Genomic DNA, 18,064 nt, shown 5'->3' on the forward strand with positions numbered 1-18,064 from the left:
CCTTCCCCAGGACCATGGTGGACCGGGCTTTGATTTGCGTTTCCCCCCACAGTGTCCTTATATACACACAGCTCGGGCTCCGTGACTCATCACAACATTTAATGGCTTCAACTACTCACTAAGGGCACAATTCAATTAAAAAATGTCCTGTGGAAGCCATGAGTAATCCTCTTGAACGAATGAATCCTCTTGAATGAATAATCCTGTTCGTCTTTCAGAGGCTTCCGTCAGGCACAGACCAAGTGGGGTTCCCCCCTTTTCAATTTTTTTTTTTTTTAATAGATGTGGGTCTCGGACCTCCGCTGTGAGCGCTGGCCTTCCCCAGCTCCCGCCTGCGTCTCCGGGGCGCCGCGGGAGACTCCGTTGGGCTCTTACGCTCACCCTCTTAAACGCTCACTTCTGCTTCTTTGCCAGTTTGACAGACTGTGGAGCGAGATGCCGGTCAATGCCAAGGGCAGGCTGAAGTACCCAGACTTCCTGAGCATGTTCAGCTCCGAGAGAATGGCAACACCGCCGACCGCTAGCAGTTCCGTCAAGGCCCAAAGGGGCAGCAGTGTTCCCGAAGTCTCGTACAGAAGCAGGTCTGCAGTGTCGTCGCCCACTCACGACCTGAAGGCCGGGCTGAAACCTCCGAGCCACCCGTGTGTGAGTCCTTGATGTCGTGCCGCCGTCACCAGGGCCCCAAAGTCCCCACCACCCCCTCCGGACCTAAGGGGCCTAGAGTCTCTAAGGGACAGGTGACTGAGAAGGTCGCCTGGGCAGAGCCTGGGGTAGGGGCACAGGAGAGGAGCCCATAGGTGTGTCCTTAACACTCACCTGCCTGGAGCAGGAAGGGCGGAGGTGTGAGGAAAGATTGGGGAGACGGTGGGTGGAAGGGAGGTGTGGGGTGTGGAAGGAGGAATAAGGCGGCTTTCGGGTGAGAAGTGGGTACAGGAGCAGGGGCAGGAGACTGAGACGCCAGCAAGCTGGGCTTTCATCAGACAGGAAAGCAAATGCCCCGCGGCAGGGAGGCAGTGTGTGCAAGGCCCAACTGTGTGCCCTGCTGTGAAGTGTTGCTCCCATTTTACAGCTAAAGATACTGAGGCTCGAATAGGTATCCTTACATTAGATGCGGAGAGACCCAATTTCAAACCAAGGCCTGTCTAACGTTGCAGCTCTGTCCCCAGGCTGAGCTGCCCAGCCTGGGGCACAAGAAAGAGGCCAGATTCACAGAGGCTCTTGCCTCATCTGCGGGAAAGGTGACGGTGTCTCCGGGGAAGGGGGCTTGAGAGTATCCCAGCCACGTACTTAGGGCCGCCATCGCTGGGCTTCGTGCGTGGCGAGCGCTCAGAGACGGAAGTTATCCTTCCTTCGCTCAGTCGATGCACGTTTACTGCACACCTACTATGTGCTACATTTTATTCTAGAGCTGAGAATGAACAAAGGTGCCTGCCCTTGTGGAGTTTACATTCTTGGAATAATAGCCAAGAAACGGTGAATAATAAGTATTTAACAAGACAAAGACAGTGAGTAGAGCAGAATGGGGGGTGGTCAGGAGGACCCCAAAGATGTCCACGTCCTAATCTCTGGGAGCTGTAATATGTCACCTTACATGCCAACGAAGAACCAGGGTTGCAGATGGAATTAAAGGTGCCCACCAGCTGATTTAAGACAGGATTATTCTGAAGTGGCCGGGAAGGCCCAGGGCACCCGCAAGGGTCTGTACACAGAGAGACAGAGGCAGAAGGGAAGTGTCAGAGAGACGCCATTGGAGAAAGGCCCACCTGATGCTACTGACTTGGAAGGTTCAGGAAGGGACCACAAGCTCAGGAGTGTGGGCATATCTGGATGCTGGAAAAGGTAAGAAACGGATTCTCCCTTAGAACCTTGGAAAGCACTCAATCCTACTGACACCCTGATTTTAGCTCAGTGGGACCCATTTCAGGCTTCTGACCTCCAGAACTGGAAAAGAATAACCATGTGCTGTTTGAAGCTGCCAAGTCTGTAGCTCTGTTACGGCAGCCACAGGAAACACACTGCGGGTGGGGGGTGGGGATGGGCACAGCAAGGACCTGGGCTTTCTCTCCCGGGGATGGAGCCCTGCAGGTGTAAGCACAACAGTGATATGGACAGCAAGCCTCCGTATAAAGGTGCCTGTCTGTGTGCTGAGTAGGGGCTGTGCATAGAGTGGGTGCTGGAGGCGTGGGCAGAAGAAGCAAGGAAGCGGGGAGAGGCTGCCATGGTCCAGGGGAGAGGCCTGGTGGCTCCGAGTGAGGTGGGCAGTGGGGAGCTGGTGGCCAGAGGTCAGATGCTGGGTGTGTCTTTGAGGTAAAGCCAACAGGATGTCCCAACAGATTAGGTGTCAGCTTGAGAGAGAGAGAGTCCAGGTTGGCTTCTGAAGTTTTGGCCTGAGCACCTAGGAGAAAGGTGTTACGTCTACCCAGATGGGGACGGTGCAGCTGGGACAGGAATCCGGAGGAAGAGCAGGAATTCAGCTGAGTTGGTTACTCAGATAACCTTAGGACGGAGGATGCATGGGCTACATCCAATTCATTCCCCGTATTTAAATGGATAATACAATAGACCGAGAACGGCCTCATACTTGGTCCACATTATTTCACAATATTGGACATTCTGGAAGGGAGTGCAGGATTAGACATCCATGAAAATGACAAGTGACTCCCTTTCTTTGATAAGTCTCTTCCTCTGGTGAAAAATATGTTATTGTCACCACCCACCCACCCACACACACACACACACACACACTCACACACACACCAGTAATATATTTAAATAACGTCTCCCTATACTTGAATCTTGGCTACATGTTTCTTTCCAGACTATGTTGGTCACTGCGTTTAGGCGCCGATACAGCCCCCCGACGGAGTAACAAATGGCGGAATGCCACATCTGTGTTGCTCCTCCTTTATTTCTGAGCGAATCCTGCCTGTGAAATCTTGAACCCCAAACCTGAGCCCTGCCTGTAAGTTTGTATCATGGTTTCCATTTTGAATCTCTCATTACAAGACAATTTCTGTTCCTTTCTCTCTAGACCCCCACCAGCGTCGGCTCGGCGCCAGGCCCGCTGCCCTTGCAGAACTGTGAGCCCATCGAAAGCAAGCTCCGGAAGCAGGTTCAGGGCTGCTGGCGAGAGTTCCTGAAGGAATGCAAAGAGAAGGACGTGAGCAAGCAGGGCGAGGTCACCGCGGCTGAATTCCTGGGTACGTTCTCCTCAGAGTGTCACCTGCTGGCACAAGCCCATTCCCCTCCCCCCCCCCGCCCCGCCCCGTGGCAGGCTGGGGACCTCCATAAATGCTGCCTCGCGGGACAAGAATTCCTAAGGCACCTCAACCCACCACGGGGCACGTTCACACCCACATGACCGAGTCTGCACGCCGTGGCATTCTCAGCGTTAGAAATCACGGACTCGCTTGTGGTCTCCGGGCGGCATGAAAGGTTCACAGGCTTGGAGAGCTGGTGGAGATGGGACCGGCGGAGGAGGGCCACGGCTGGGGACAGGCCAGCCCACCCAGGGCATCTGCTTTGCCCTATTGATCGCTCTGATGAGCTATTCAAATGACATCATCTGCGTTTCTAGTTCTCCTCATGGTTGCATGTGATTTATGCAGCATTTTATGTTACATAAAGGTAAATCTGACCTTGTCACTCCCCTGCTTGAAGCCCCCTGTGGTCAGCTCCCCCTCCTCCTGACTAATCTTTAGGTCCCTTTTTAAGGAAAATGTTTTTCTCAAGAACCTCCAATATTCATATAAATCACTTTCATGATAATCACGGGTTTAAAGTGTGCGAACAAAACAAGGTGTGAACCCTGTAAGTGAACAGCTCCTATGAAAAATAACCATTTCTAGATGAAATCAATAATAATCAAGCATTGTTCCACTGATTTTACATGACATGTTTTGCTAAAACCAAATCAGCAATGTTGGTTTTAATGCATGTTTGAGTTCCATTTGGTTTTTAGTTAATTCTTTTGATTTTGAGGCTGATGAACCTTAGCTTGTCTCGTCGCTGTGTTTAGTTTTTACCCGGGAACCTGCTGAAGCCGCCCATCCATTATCCTGCTCAGCTTGTCTGGCTTCAGTAGCACATCCAAAATTCCATGCTATAAAATATATACTTATTAAGTTTCAGAAGTCCTTCTGTATGTTCTGAGCCCTGCTGATGACTTTCTGCAAGTCGGAACAGCAGAGCTGGGCCGCCCCTGGAGGCTCCCCAGCCCAGCCCCGTCCCGCCCTGTATGTCCTGGTCAGCATCGCGATCTGCTGTCACTTCCGTGCAAAGGCAGAAGGACCTCGGGTTGCACATTGCACCTGGTGTCTTCCAGCCTGTGTTTGGTTTGAAGGCACCGTTTATATACAGAAAGTCCACTTCGGTGCTTTTCTTCCCCAGCCTTAGCAAGCAGCGCTCCGACTCTGTCCCTCCCTGTTGCTCAGCACGGCTTCCTCTGTGCTCTGACTGTACTGCTGGGACCACAGCAGTGGTGGCTGCAAAACCCGACAGCCGGCCAACACTAGGCCAGCGAGGGCCCAGCAGGATGCAGGGGACCCCTTCCTCCTCGCCGCACGCAGTTTGCCGTGCCTCTGCCTGTCTGCTTCCGTGTCTGTCCAGCCACACCCACCGCGAGCCTGTGAGCCAGGACCCAGCCCCGAGCCCCTTGGCCGGAGATGAATGCATGCGGGCATGAACAAATGAATGAGCGAGCAGATCGCCAGCAGCTGAACTGGTATTTCTGTCTTTAGCTCTTGTGGAGAAGTTCAGTCTGGACATAAGCAAAGAGGAAAGCCAGCAGCTCATCGTGAAGTACGATCTGAAGAACAACGGGAGGTTTGCGTACTGCGACTTCATCCAGAGCTGTGTCCTCCTGCTGAAAGCGAAGGAAACCCCCCTGATGCAGAGAATGAAAATTCAGAACGCGCATAAGATGGTAGGCAGAGTCACCCTCCGGCGATGCCTGGCCCTTTCGGCCAGGCCCAAAGGCTTTCTCTCCTCTCTCAAGTCATTGTAAATTTGGATCGTCAGGCTTCATAGCCATGGTGGGCACAGTGGGCACAAAGCCTCTGGGAGGGGCCGCTGGCCAGTGAGGACCCTCCTGTCAGATGTCCCCAGTCTCACTGCCACCTCCCCTCGGACCCTGAAAATGGGCTCATATTTTGTCTATACACATATACATGCAAATCACACGTGCGTGATAATCATGGTATCTGTATATCACACGTGTGCAATATATGTGGACAGGTGTGATGGGTGTGTACTGTATTCGTGTGATCTGCGTGTGTGGGTGTGTACACATGACTCTCATGATGTGTGCACATGTTCCCATGACAGTGCGTGTGTACTGCGCTTGTGTGATGTGTGCATGTACGCATAGTGTGAGTGTATAGACACTTGTCGAGCGCGTCTCTGTTGTCCCGTCTTCTCCATTACATAAAGGCCTGTAGAGCCCCAGCACTTTCCAGGCGGGCACACGACCCCCAGGGTCTGCTCAATGGGCGCAAAGCCAGCAAGCTGGTGGCTTCCTCAGGGAGGCAAAAGAACAGGTAAAGGCTTTGAGAGCGTCGCAAACAGCTCAAAATTTCCTTCCTTGGAAATGACTCAGAGATTTTCTTTCTCTCCTTCTGGAGCCCCGTAAGCCCCTGGAGACCCAAGACTGGGGACAGTAGCCCAGCTCTCTGGCTCCTCCCCCAGTACCAGGAGACACCCGTTTTGCAAACAGAAGTGAAATTATTTTTTTTTTTTTCACTACGAAAGAGTCTGTGTTTTAAGGACTCAGGTGATTGGATTGGGTCCCCCAGGATAACCCAGGACAATGTACATCTCTCCCTTTTTTTTTTTTTTAAGACTTTATTTATTTATTTGTCAGAGAAAGAGAGAGAGAGAGAGAGAGAGAGCGAGAGAGAGCACAAGCAGGGGGTGTAGCAGGCAGAAGGAAAAGCAGGCTCCCTGCTGAGCAAAGAGCCTGAAGCGGGACTCCATCCCAGGACTCTGGGATCATGACCTGAGCTGAAGGCAGAGGCTTTAACCCACTGAGCCACCCAGGTGCCCCAAAGTGAAACATTTTTAATGGAAACATCCATGTATGTTCAAGCATCTGAGGCAGGCCAGACCCTTTCCTCTGGGTTGTCGGAAGGGGGGTTGGAGACTCATCATCTTTCTTGGGTAAACTGTACCCACAATGCATTGTCTACAATTTCCTTTTTGTTTTTTTGAAGAGGAATGAGAACCGAAAGATGCCTAAATAGCAGGTGGACGTCACCATTCTGGGTTTTTACCTTTTCTCTCCATTATTTATCAGTTTTGTGATCCTCACTCACACCCAGTCCAACCGGTGTGCTCACGGATCGCAGTTCTCCCATCATCTGTGATACTGAACTGAAGGGCAAGTGCGGCTAGCGTGGCCAGCTCGGGGGGCAAACAGCTGGCTCCAGCCACCCCAGGACACAGCTGCAGGGACCAGCGTGCAGGGCGGACCCGGACTGCCCCAGCCGCTCCCCGTGGGTCCCGGTCACGCCCGGCAGCAGCAGGATCATGCTGGCTCAACCCAGCAAACAGTAGATCCCATGCAGAACGTTTCTATGCAGCTGAATTTGCATGTGATTTTGTGCAAAATCGGGTGTTGTCTTGGTGCGGTTCCTACTTTAGACGAGAGCTAGCATCAGAGGCTTAGGCCAAGCGACGGCAGAAAAGGCTAAGATTAAGACAGTTGTTTCTCTAGCTCGGTTTTGCTGTGAGCGGAGAGAAGACTGTCTTGCTTACATCTTCAGGGGACTCAGGAGCACAGGTGTGAGCTCTGGAAACTGCACAGCCCGCAAGGCCCCTGCCAGCTCTAGCCTTCCTCCCCCTCTCCGGGCCTCAGTTTCCCCTCCTGAAAATGAGGGAGGAAGCTTCTGGGTTCTAAGGCCCCTTCTGAGCTCTCCCCTGTGCAGAGACTGCCCATCTGCACCAAGGGGTCAAAACGCTGACTCCTAGTCTCCTGGCAGTGAAGCGACAGGTGCTCCAAGATGGCCCCACTGGGAGCTGAGCCTCGGGGCAGATACCAGCGCTGCCCGTGTGCTGTCTCACCGCCACCCCCAACCCGGCCCCAGCTCTGGACATTACGCCAGGAGGGACTACAGCTGCCACCCTGTGCTTCTGAAAGAGTCCGGCCTGCCACCCCGTCCCTACCCTGAGTGCCAGCGTAGGTGGGAGACAATTCTCAGGGCCTTTCCTAGGAAAGCGTGCGGCCAGCACCTCCAGAAGGCCTACCCTGCCTGGTGCTGGTCCTGGTCCGTGTTCCAGCCCCGCCATTCCTTTTTCTAGTTCTTTGGGGATCTTCTCCGCAACCTTCGGCCGCAGAGACAGCTCTCTGGGGAATCGAGGTGGGACTCGGCTTTCCGGCCACGCCCAAGCTTCCTAAGCGAGGATGGGAAGAGCCTTTCTAGAGCCGCGCATGGGCGTGGGAAGAGCCAGGAAAGCACAGAATCCTTCCTTTCTCGAGTGTAGATTGGGTAGATCGGGAGCTAACTCAAGCTAGAGGGTATCTGGTGAGTTTCCATCATAAGTGCTAAGTGGTGGGAAAATTGAAAGCAATTTAACTTTGCACTAATTTGTTTTATGTAACGCCATGTTAAAATTAAATTCCCCAAAATGTGTTACACACTATTGCCGACAGTTCACCTCTGTGATACTCAGACATGTGTTAAGGCGAAATCATGCTAAAATATCTTGTTTTCAATCTAATAGCACCTAAATGAAATAATCACAGTGTAGTGTACTATCTAATTACAAGATATAATTACAACCTTTTGATAAAAAAAAAAAAAAAAAAAAAAACTCTGTTCATTATCATAACCTACTTAGAAGACCCAAACTGAAATCTTCACCTCAGAGTATTCTGCGGTCGGCCGGCTATCTCTCCCTGGCCTCCTCTCTCCTCCCTAACCTGAGAGGAGCAGAGCCCGGATCTGTCCTGGTCCTGCCCCATCACTTCCCCGAGCCTCCCGTCCCCCACTCTGTGAAATGGGGATCAACGCTGCCACCTTCCTCCGGGGGGGGGGGGGGGGGGGGGGGGGGGGGGTAGTAAGTGACACGTAAGGAGCAGCAGGGTTGGTGATCTGCCAGTGTGGCGATGAGCTCTGCCTGGAGGCCTCATTCTAGAGGGCAGTGGGCCAGGGTAGCCCAGGGTAGGGATGAGCAGGGGCAGAACAGGCCGAAGGTCCTCAAGGGGAGCTCGCGGCCGCAGGGCTGAGTCTGTCTGACCCGCGCTACTCATTCAGAAGCTCCATTCTCACCGCTTCTTGGTTTTTGTGGTTTTTTTTCCAGAAAGAATCTGGTGCTGAGACTTCTTCCTTTTATTCAGCTTTACTGCGTATTCAACCCAAAATTGTGCACTGCTGGAGACCGATGCGGCGCACCTTCAAAGCCCACGATGAGGGCGGGACGGGGCTTCTAAACGTGGCTGATTTCAGGAAGGTGAGCTCAGCTCTTGGGTGTCTGTTACGTCTGCACCGGGAGAACCAGCCACATGCCAGTGGCCAGAAAACCTCAAAAGAGGAGCCCTCACCTCCCTGGTGAAGGCCCAGGTGTGAGCGGCTATCCTGGACCTCGTTTCTTTGGGGCCCCGAGGTGGACCCGTGCCCCAGAGAGACAGTCTGCTCACCTGCAGACTCCAGGTTCTCCTCCCTGAAATTTTCTAGAACCCTGGGGGAACATGACCTGAGCCCTCCGGACACCACTACAGGGGCCGCTGGTGCTTGGAGCCCGGGCCGGACCCCACATATGGCTGGGCCCGTGGTCTCCATGGGGGAACCAGGACCTGCGTCCACCTTGCAAGACCCCCAGAGCAGGAGCTCAATAAAGCAGGGTCCCAGCTACAGGACCTCGGCCAGCAGAAGCCAGTGCTGCCTCCTGGGAGACGGTCGCCCCTTTCCTCCCCCAGCCGCCCTCCCCATGGCGCCGGCCCCCTCCCCACAGCAGCTGGCCCAGCCGCTCTCCCCTGCAGTGTGAACTCTGGTGCCTCTGACGTGCCCACAGGAGTGTGCAACACTCCTAGGATGCAGGGTCAGTGGGGGGCGACCGCAAGCATTTCCCCTCCAGACCAGAGAAATGGGCCAGACTCAAGGCTGAGTCAGAACTCCCACTTCCCGAATCACATAGAACTCACTGCCTTAGCAGATTCTGGGCCCTGGTCTCCTGCCTACCCACTCTCTCCACCCCCGCCCGCCGTGGAGGTTGAGAAAGTTATTGCGATCCAAACGTTAGATTCAAAATCACATGTTGCCGCCAGGAAGAACGCTCAAAACGTCAAAGGGTGATGACCTCAAAATGCACTTCCAAAAATGTTTTCCTCAGGTTCCTCTCTGCCTTCAATTAAAACAAATTTTAAAAGTAAAACCCTCTCCCTTCCAGTCGGGAACACGAGCAGAAGTTGGTGGGGCTGCCGATGGGGCTGCCGGAAGATGGGGGGATATCCCAGCAGCTGCCCCGGGGACACCTGCCCGCAGGCCCCCCCACCCCCCACCCCTGGTGGCTTTCCAGCTCAAACTGTTTCTGTTTACTTCGGGCTCAAGTCAGCGCTCAGCCTGGCCTTCTCCTTCCGCCTCCAGGCCAAGAGCGGAAGGCAACAGGACCCTGTCTGCATCCCAGGATCCGGGGGCGGGGGTCTCAAAAGGTAGATGCGGCCTCGACAGCCAGATTTGGAGACGAGCTGGGAGTCTGGGATACGCAGGCTCAGCTTCCTTGGCGGGGCCTGTTGTCCCACTGCCGGGAGGAATCTCGGGCTCTTCCAGCCCCGTGTTCTAGACTCCTGTTAGAAACAAATTATAACACGTGTATTTCCAAGATAGGAAATCCATAACTTAATCTTTACTTTTACTTATGAGGGAGACCATCTACTAGGGTCTGTCTTCGCTGCATGTCACGGGGGGAACCCAGCAACTTAAACGTGGTGGAAGTCTGTTTTTCTGTCACGTAAAAGAGGCCCTGGGCTAGCGAGAGCTGGCGCGGTGTTGGACAGTCACTGGGGACCCCACTGTTCTCGCTCTACCATCCTCCCATCTCCTCTGCCAGAAGAGGTAGATAAACCTCTTCTGTTTTCTTTCTTACAAAGTGATGCTGTCCTTCTTTTGCTTTTTCCTCACAAAGGCACCTTGGTCTGATGTTTTGAGTAGTACATTTTTGTCTGGTGAGAGGATAAAAATTTTTATCTGGTGAGAGGAAGCCCGGAAGCACCTGGCTTCCTTCCACAAGGTTGCCTCGTGGTCTGTGGTGGCTGCTGGGGCCCCAGCATCACATCTGTAATCCAAAGGGGCCAGCGCCTTTAATTTAGAGGAGGCTTCCCAGAGGTCGTCCATCATGTTCTCACTTGGGTTTAACTGGCTAGAACATACCTAGCTCCGAGACAGGCTGAGAAGTGTGGCCTTTTAGCTGCACACATAGCAGCCTGGTGAAGACCAGGGAGTCTGCTCACTGAGGGGGAGGGTCAGCCGCTGCAGCCATGGGCCGTGTTACTGTCAGGTCAGCCACACCCGGCTCCCTGCACCTGCTGTCCTGCCCTCCTCCCAGGTGGGCTGCGCCCTGAGGCCCCACCCTCGTTAAGGCCCTGTGGCCAGTCTCCCACCTAGAGCTCTACTCCCTGTCCGTCTACCGTGCCTGAACGTGTTGACCAGCCCCACTACCCTGCAGGGAGGCGATGGTTCTTAACCTTCTATTCGGGGAGGGGTGGGGAGAACCAGCAGCTTCCATAGGACAGGAAGAGTCTCCAGTTTGACACCCACGGTGCATGCTCTGACCCTTGGCAGGGTGAGGGCAGAGGAGAGAGGAGGCAGGAGGGAGGGAAGCGGTGGGGGGAGGGGGGGGCGTGTGTAGTGGGGGGAGAGGGCTGCTGGGGGCCGCTTTGGAGGTGGGAAGTTGGGACTGGGCGCCGGAGGGGCTGCACGTGGCCGGCCTCTGGCTGGCAGCCCACCTCCTCGAGCGCACGGAGGCCAGCGGGCGCTCTGTCTGGGGGGCTCTGTCTGGCAGGTCCTGAGACAGTACAGCATCAACCTCTCGGAGGAGGAGTTCTTCCACATCCTGGAGTATTACGACAAGACGCTGTCTTCTAAAATCTCCTACAACGACTTCCTCCGGGCCTTCCTCCAGTAGGTGACTGCTGTGGCGCATCCGGCGGGGACCAGCCGGGATCACGAGGCCTGTCCCTAAGACTAACAAAATCCCAGAATCGGGGTGGGGGTTGGGGGGAGGGTCATGAATGTTCAGCGTGTCTCCAGAAACACAGCTAGCCCTGTGTCCTTCCCAGCGATGAAGGCTCAGAGCTGCCCCGCAGTTCCGAACGGGAGGGGCGTCTGCAGGCAGCTTCAGGGCCCCCCGAGCCATGAGACCCTGCATTTGGTTGGAGCAAATAAAGCTGTTAGTCTTTGTGGGAATGATTCTTAAGTGTTCATAAGAACCCCCAATGATAAAATGCTTAAAAACTTGGGATTCCTAGAGGTTTTTACTCATAAGAGCCTGGGGAACCCAGTAGGCCTTCCTGTGTCCTGGGTGAAGTCGGTGCCTCTGCTGGGCATGTCCGCACGGCCGCCTCTCTGCCCTGGAGACACGGGCACCAGCTCACGCCTAAGTCCGGCCTCCTTCCGGCCCCACTGGCAGCTGACTGGAGGCACCTGTCGGTGACCGTTGGGGGAGGGACACTTCCTCAGACATGACAGGGTCTGACAAGCTCAGAGAACTTTTAAATCCCTGCAGTCCTCACCACCTTTCGTGAAGCAAATGGGAGACAGAGTTTGCTGCCTTCTGGAAGGTTCTGGAAGGGAGTAGGGAGAGGCAGCCGGGCTAACTACCCCTGAGTTGCGTGGCACAGGGGTGAGTGCAAGGAGCCCCCCCTGTCACCCCGGTCCAGCTGGCTCCGGTGGAGAAGCCCGGGGGCCCAGACCCCTCCCAGCCCTGCACAGGGTCCACGTAGGCCACGGGCTGAAGTGGCCAGAGTTCAGGGAGGCTCCGGGCTCAAGTGCATGAGGTGTGGGAAGAGGAGCGGCGGCCGCCACAGGCCCTCTCTGTCCGTGAACATGTTTCCCCGTCCCCTCCGTCTCCTCGTGTCCTGGGTTCCAGCTTCAGTTCACACCGGACCCCAGGCTGGGGGCGGGGGGTGGCTCCCGGGGAGGCTGCGCCAGCTCTGAGCCAGGCGGAGGCCCCCCTGCCGGACTCTGGCCTTGCGGGTCGGCCCAGGCCCAGCGCCCCCCCACCCCCGGCTTGGCCACAGGGAGCCCCTGCTGCCCACTTTGGAACCGGGTGTGGAATCTTCTCTCCGCTTCATCGCCCGTGATTTTTCTCTGAACCTGACCTACGCCGGGTCGTCTGCTCTCCGTGCAGCTGTGATGCGCGCGGGTCGGAGCACCCAGCCTGGCGGCGCCTGTGCAGATGCGCAGGGCTTCGTTTACCCCTGGAGGCCCCGCGGGGGCCCGGGCAGCCGCCGTGGCTTCTCCTCCCCTTACCTGCGGTCCTCACTGAGTTCTCCGGAAGCAGGGGCCGGAGCGAACTGTCCCGTGGGCGCTCTGTCCCACCGGCCGCACCAGCTTCCCAGCCCCACCGCGGAGACGGCGACGCGGAGGCCGGTGCTGGGGCGGGGGGAGGCCCCGTGGGAAGCGCAGGCAGCGGGGGGGGGGGGGGGGGGGGGGGGGGCGGGGGGGGCCTCCTGCCCCTCGGTCACACGTCCCCAGCCTGGCAACGGGACATCAAGGATGAGGCTGAGGGGCTCCGGCCGGGCAGGGCTGGGGTGGGGGTGGGGGGTCCCAAGACTCCAGAGGCCCTGGGGAGGAAGATGCCCGCTGCCGGGGAATGGGTGCTCGGGCAGCCGGAGTTCAGGGAGAAGGAGAGAGAAGGACACCCCAAGTGGGTGCCGTGTAGCAGGGACGCCCTCGGCCTCAACAGCTCTTCTTAGGAGTGAGGGGCGAGTAGATGCCCTTCCCATGTGCCTATGCCCCTGCCCCAACGTTCGAGGCCCTGCCTGTGTGCCCAACCCTGTCCCCCACCCACGCCATGTGCCCACCCTCGGCCTTCCCGGAGCACCCCCTCCCACGGCCTCACACTCTGCCCCTGCTGTTCCTCCCGCCCACCCCGCAGTGCCCCTCCGATCACGCCTCAGCCGCGTCCTGCAGACGGCCGTCCTGACACCCAAGGCTGAGTCAGACATTTAGTCTCGCGCTGTCCAGTGGTCTTCGGGTCTGCCATCGAGGGGTTTGGAGAGCCTCCCGGTCAAGAGGGGGCTTCCAGAGGCAAACAGCTCATCCTGACCCAACATGGGACCAGTGTGGGCTCACAGCTGGCCAAGGCGAGGCAGGTGCACAGGTGGCATTTTCAGGATCGCTGTGGTGGTACTGAGACTGGGTTCGAGCTCCAGCTCTACCATGAAACCCGGCCGAGTCACTTCCCCAGTCTGAGCCTCAATTTCCACATCTGTAGATGGGGCTCAGTCTCACCTCAGAGGACATTGGGAGAGCCGAGTGTGGAAAGAGCTAGTGCGGAGCATGGCCCCAGCAAGTGCCCACATCTCTTCTCCTTCTCGAGCCCATGCGACTTGTCCCTGGGCTGGGCTCAGCAGTGGGGTTTCTCAGGAGTTAGCACAACTTCCAAGCCGAGGGATGCCGGTGAGTGGGCTATTAGCCATCCCCTCCCTTAAGCCCAGAAGAAGTAGGCCAGCCACTCTCCTGATGCCCGGACCCTTCAAGCCCAAGTCAGAGCAGTGCTGGGCTGAGGGTTGGGATGTCCAGCCTTCCCCTGGCCAGCCCCCGGGGGTTGCAACTTACCTCTCTGGACCGAGCCCCTATTTCTGTGTCAGCAAAAGGAAGTAAGATAACCCCTCCCTGCCCTCTTCCTGGGACCATCAGTCCATGGCCCCAGCCAGCCAGCCAGCCCATTCTGTGCCTGGCCCAGAGTTCAAACACATACTTGCCCCTCAGAGCTCTAAAGACGGTAGGTCGCAAACAATCGAAAAAGGGGAGAGTCAAGGCTCTGGTGGGAGAAGCCCTCGGTCTATGGGCGCCCAAAGTGCCCCGGCGCTAAGCTCAAAGTCTGGGCCTGGACCTCAAGACCGGACTTCAGCAAGGGCTTGAGGGAGGGGTGTGCTCCAGAGCCATGAGAGTCCAAGCCAGGAGGCTGAGAGGCCTGGGCTGCTACCGAAAGATGGGTGAGTCCCAGATGGGACCGCCATGCCCTCCTCCTCTTTCTTGGGCCCTGTATCCCAGTCAGGTGTCTTCAGTTGGGGGCAGCCTTCCCTGAGCCCCACTAGCTGAGTGCAGCATCCCCTCCGAATCCCATCATGCTACGAGGTTCAAGTCCGCATCTCTCCACCTCCAGGGGAGCGCCTCATATCAGAACAAATGGCTTCATTCATCTCACCCGCACATGCCCATGCCCCTTCCATCATATCTTGGAGTTCCTGTCTCTGAAGAGGTAACGTCCATTTCCCCACTCCTGAATCCGTAAGTCAGCCATGTGACCTAGTTTGGCCAATGCGCTATTGGCTAGCAAGCAGGACGCAGTAGAGACTTGAGAAGCACCTGTGGTTTTTGGCTTCTTGGAGGCAGCTGCAAAGAGCATCACTCCCAGTTGTATGACAGGACAAACGCAAATTAACGTCTTTTCTTAAATGCATCTGAGAATGGAACCCACCACAAACTCACCAGAGTCTGGGGGAGACAGGTGCCTGGAGGGAGCAGCAGACCCAAGCGTTTGCTCCCCTGCAATAGTGACCCCCAGACATCAGACAAGCAGTAAGAGGATTCAACTGGAAAATTCTAACTAATTGCTGAAGGCAAGCCTGAGAATGGGGATGCTCTGGGAGCTGTTGACATAGGGGTGTCTGCATCATTCAGGAACCCCACCGGGAGCTCACAGAGGTCAGGGAGAATCCAGAGAAACTCTCCCCCACCCCTTCTGTTTCCCCAGTGGTACTGGCTGGAAGGAGAGAGCAGCAGCCACTGCTGAAACTCTGCCAGAACCCATCTCCCATCTCTCAGAGGGAGCTGAACGGTAATATGCAATAGGATGACAAAGCTGTAGCCCGGGGGGCACTAATTGGAACCCAGTGCAGGTGAGGGAGTGGAACACGAAAATAAAAGTCTCTGCTCCTGCGGGGAGAGGCAGAAATACATGCCAAGCCTGCAGTACATCTGCGTGAAGGGAAACACTGTCAGAATCCACTTCTTCAGAATTCTAGAAATTAACCCAATGTTTATACAGGAATCCAAGGAGCATTTATTCAAGAAAAGCAGCTGAATTTTAGGGGGGGAAAAAAAAAGAGCACACTTTGTGACATCTCAACTTGTTCTAGTCCAAAGAGCCACTCTCCAGCTCCGCGATAGCTTTGAAAAATAACGGTCTGCACTCCCACTGCACTGTGGCAGTCACCAAAGGAAGTAGAATAGAGCTGGAGCGTTTTCAAAGCCTCACTCGCAGAGAATTGTCATATTTGACCTGCCGAGTGATTCCCCGGAGGACCCCCTTTGGAAGACTGTATTTGAACTGACTCAGAAATTGCTCAGGTACCAAAAGATCTTTTCCTTGGAGTATAGCGGCTACATTTGTCAAAAACAATTACGAGCAAATATTTTAACTTTGTGGCTGATTGGGGTAGAGGTGACAGTTAAGTCAACCAATTTAAGAGAGCTTAAAAGGCAGAGTTGGGCAATAAGATGTTCATAGAGACTTTGAAAAGTTCCCAAGATTTCCTGGAGACCTAGAAGTCCATGTATGTGCCTAGGGCTGGCACATGCCCAGGGATGTGTGCATGCTCAGAAAAGATATGACAAGGCCCTAAGCTCTCATCTTTGACTGAACTTAAGACTCTGCACTGGCAGGAGATAAAAGCTAAAGCAGAGTTTGTTCTCCCTGGCTCAGTGCTGAGGACATGACTCCACATGCACACAGAGCTGTCAGCAAAGATTGGGAGATTTATTAGTTCCAAGTGTTTAAGGAAGTCTCTGCCTAATCATTAACCAACCATTAAGCTAACTGAAAAGAGACTTCACTGGCCACATAGGACAAAGTATATAGACTTTAAAGAGTTAGTTCAGAAAAGGCACTAAATGAATAATTACAACAAGCAACTATAACAAAGGGAGGGGGAAGAATCTTATTTCCAAAGTTGCCACATTATATTATTTAAAATGTCCAGTGCTTAACAACAAATTAAAAAATGTAAAAAGAAGTAAGAAAGGGGATGCCTGGGTGGCTCAGTTGGTTAAGCATCTGACTCTGGGCTTCAGCTCAGATCATGATCTCAGGGTGCTGAGATGGAGCCCCATGTCAGGTTTGGTGCTTGGCACGGAGTCTGCTTGTCCCTCTCTCTCTCTGTTCCTCTCACTGTGCTTGCTCTCTCTCTCTCTCTCTCTCTCATAAATAAAATCTTTTTTAAAAAAAAGATACATGGGGCGGGGGAAGTAATCAATAAAACTGTTCCTGAGTAAGCCCAGATGTTGGATGTAGTAGATAAAAGCTTTGACCATTTAAAATATAGTCAGATAGCTAAAGAAACCCATGTCGTGAGAATAAGGTCTCACCAAATTGGGATATTAAAAATATTTAAAAGAACCAAGTAAAAATTCTGGAGTTTGAAACTGTAACCAAAATTTAAATTTCACTAGAGGATCTTCACAGCAGATTTGATGATGCAAAAGAAAGAATCCTAAAACCTGAAGATAAGTAAATTGAGATCATGCAGTCTGAAGAACAAAAAGAAAAAATAAAGAAGAAGAATGAACAAAGCCTCAGAGACATGTGGAGTATCCTCAGGCATACCAGCATACACACAATGTGAGTCCCAGGAGGAGGTGGATGGGTGGGGGGAGGCAGAAAGAAGACTCAAAGAAACAATAGCCAAAAAACTCCCCAAACTTGAAGAAAAACACAAATCTGTGTATCCAAGAAGTTCAGTGAACTCTCAAGAGGATAAACTCTCAAAGATATCCACACTTAGACCTACCATGTCAAATATATGATCACGTCTTTGGATGCAGAAGACGATGCTTGACAAATTCAGCATTGATTCTTTTTTTTTTTTTTTAAGATTTTATTTATTTATTTGACAGAGAACGATCACAAGTAGGCAGAGAGGCAGGCAGAGAGAGAGGGAGGGAAGCAGGCTCCCCGCCGAGCGGAGAGCCCGATGCAGGACTCGATCCTAGGACCCTGAGATCATGACCTGAGCCGAAGGCAGCGGCTTCACCCACTGAGCCACCCAGGTGCCCCTCAGCATTGATTCTTAAGAAAAACTCTTGGCAACCTAGGAGCAGAAAGGAATTTCTTTGAATAAAAGACACGTACAAAAACTGTAGCTAACATTGTAGTAAATGATGAGAGATTTAAAGTCTTCTCCTAAGATCAGGAACAAGGCAAGCATGTCTTTTCTCATCACTTATTTGTCGTCATACTGAAAGTCCTAGACAGTGCAATAAGACAAGAAAAATTAAAAGGAAAATAAAAACGGAAAGGAAGAAATAAAATTGTCTCTATTTGCAGATGACATGATTATCTAATAATAAATTCCAAAGAACACACCAAAAAGGCTAACTAAGCTAAGTGAATTACAAAGTACAAAAGTTAATCATGTGCCTACGTATTCACAGGGAACAACTGCAACGTAAAATTTAAAACACAATACAATTTAAAATATAGCCCCCAGTGAAATACTTAGATATAAGTCTAACAAAATGTGCACAGGATCTGGATGATGAAAACTGTAGAACAAGGATGAAAAAAAGCAAAGATCTAAACAAATGGAGAGAGAAATGTTTTTTCATGAATTGTGAGTCTAAACATTGTGAAAATATCACTTTTTTCCAGTCTGATTATAAATCCTATGTAATCTCCATCAAAATCTCAGCAAGATCTATTTTATATGTCAACAAGCTCATTGAAAAATGTATATGGAAAGGTAAAAGAACTAGAATAGCCAGAACAATTCTGAAAAAGAAGAACAAAATTGGATAACTGCCACTATTCGATTTCAAGATTTACCCATAGAGTTAATCAGGAGAGTAAGATATTGGCAAAAGGACAGACGTATCGATCAATGGAACAAAATTGAGAGCCCAAA

The 18,064-nt window shown here is 53.3% G+C and overlaps 1 protein-coding gene across 1 annotated transcript in view; it reads left to right on the forward strand.

The window, feature by feature from the left end:
- Positions 1–11,191, forward strand: part of EFCAB6 (EF-hand calcium binding domain 6) — a 201,548-nt gene extending 190,357 nt beyond the window's left edge. The window contains exons 26-30 of the mRNA XM_059404572.1: positions 415–645; positions 3,032–3,200; positions 4,740–4,924; positions 8,299–8,448; positions 10,996–11,191. Of these exons, the coding sequence (XP_059260555.1) occupies positions 415–645; positions 3,032–3,200; positions 4,740–4,924; positions 8,299–8,448; positions 10,996–11,118 (858 nt within the window). The 3' untranslated portion in view covers positions 11,119–11,191. The remainder of the gene's footprint in view (positions 1–414; positions 646–3,031; positions 3,201–4,739; positions 4,925–8,298; positions 8,449–10,995) is intronic.
- Positions 11,192–18,064: the final 6,873 nt, after the last annotated feature.

This window comes from Mustela nigripes, chromosome 6 (genome assembly GCF_022355385.1).
Source record: "Mustela nigripes isolate SB6536 chromosome 6, MUSNIG.SB6536, whole genome shotgun sequence".
Lineage (NCBI taxonomy): Eukaryota > Metazoa > Chordata > Mammalia > Carnivora > Mustelidae > Mustela > Mustela nigripes.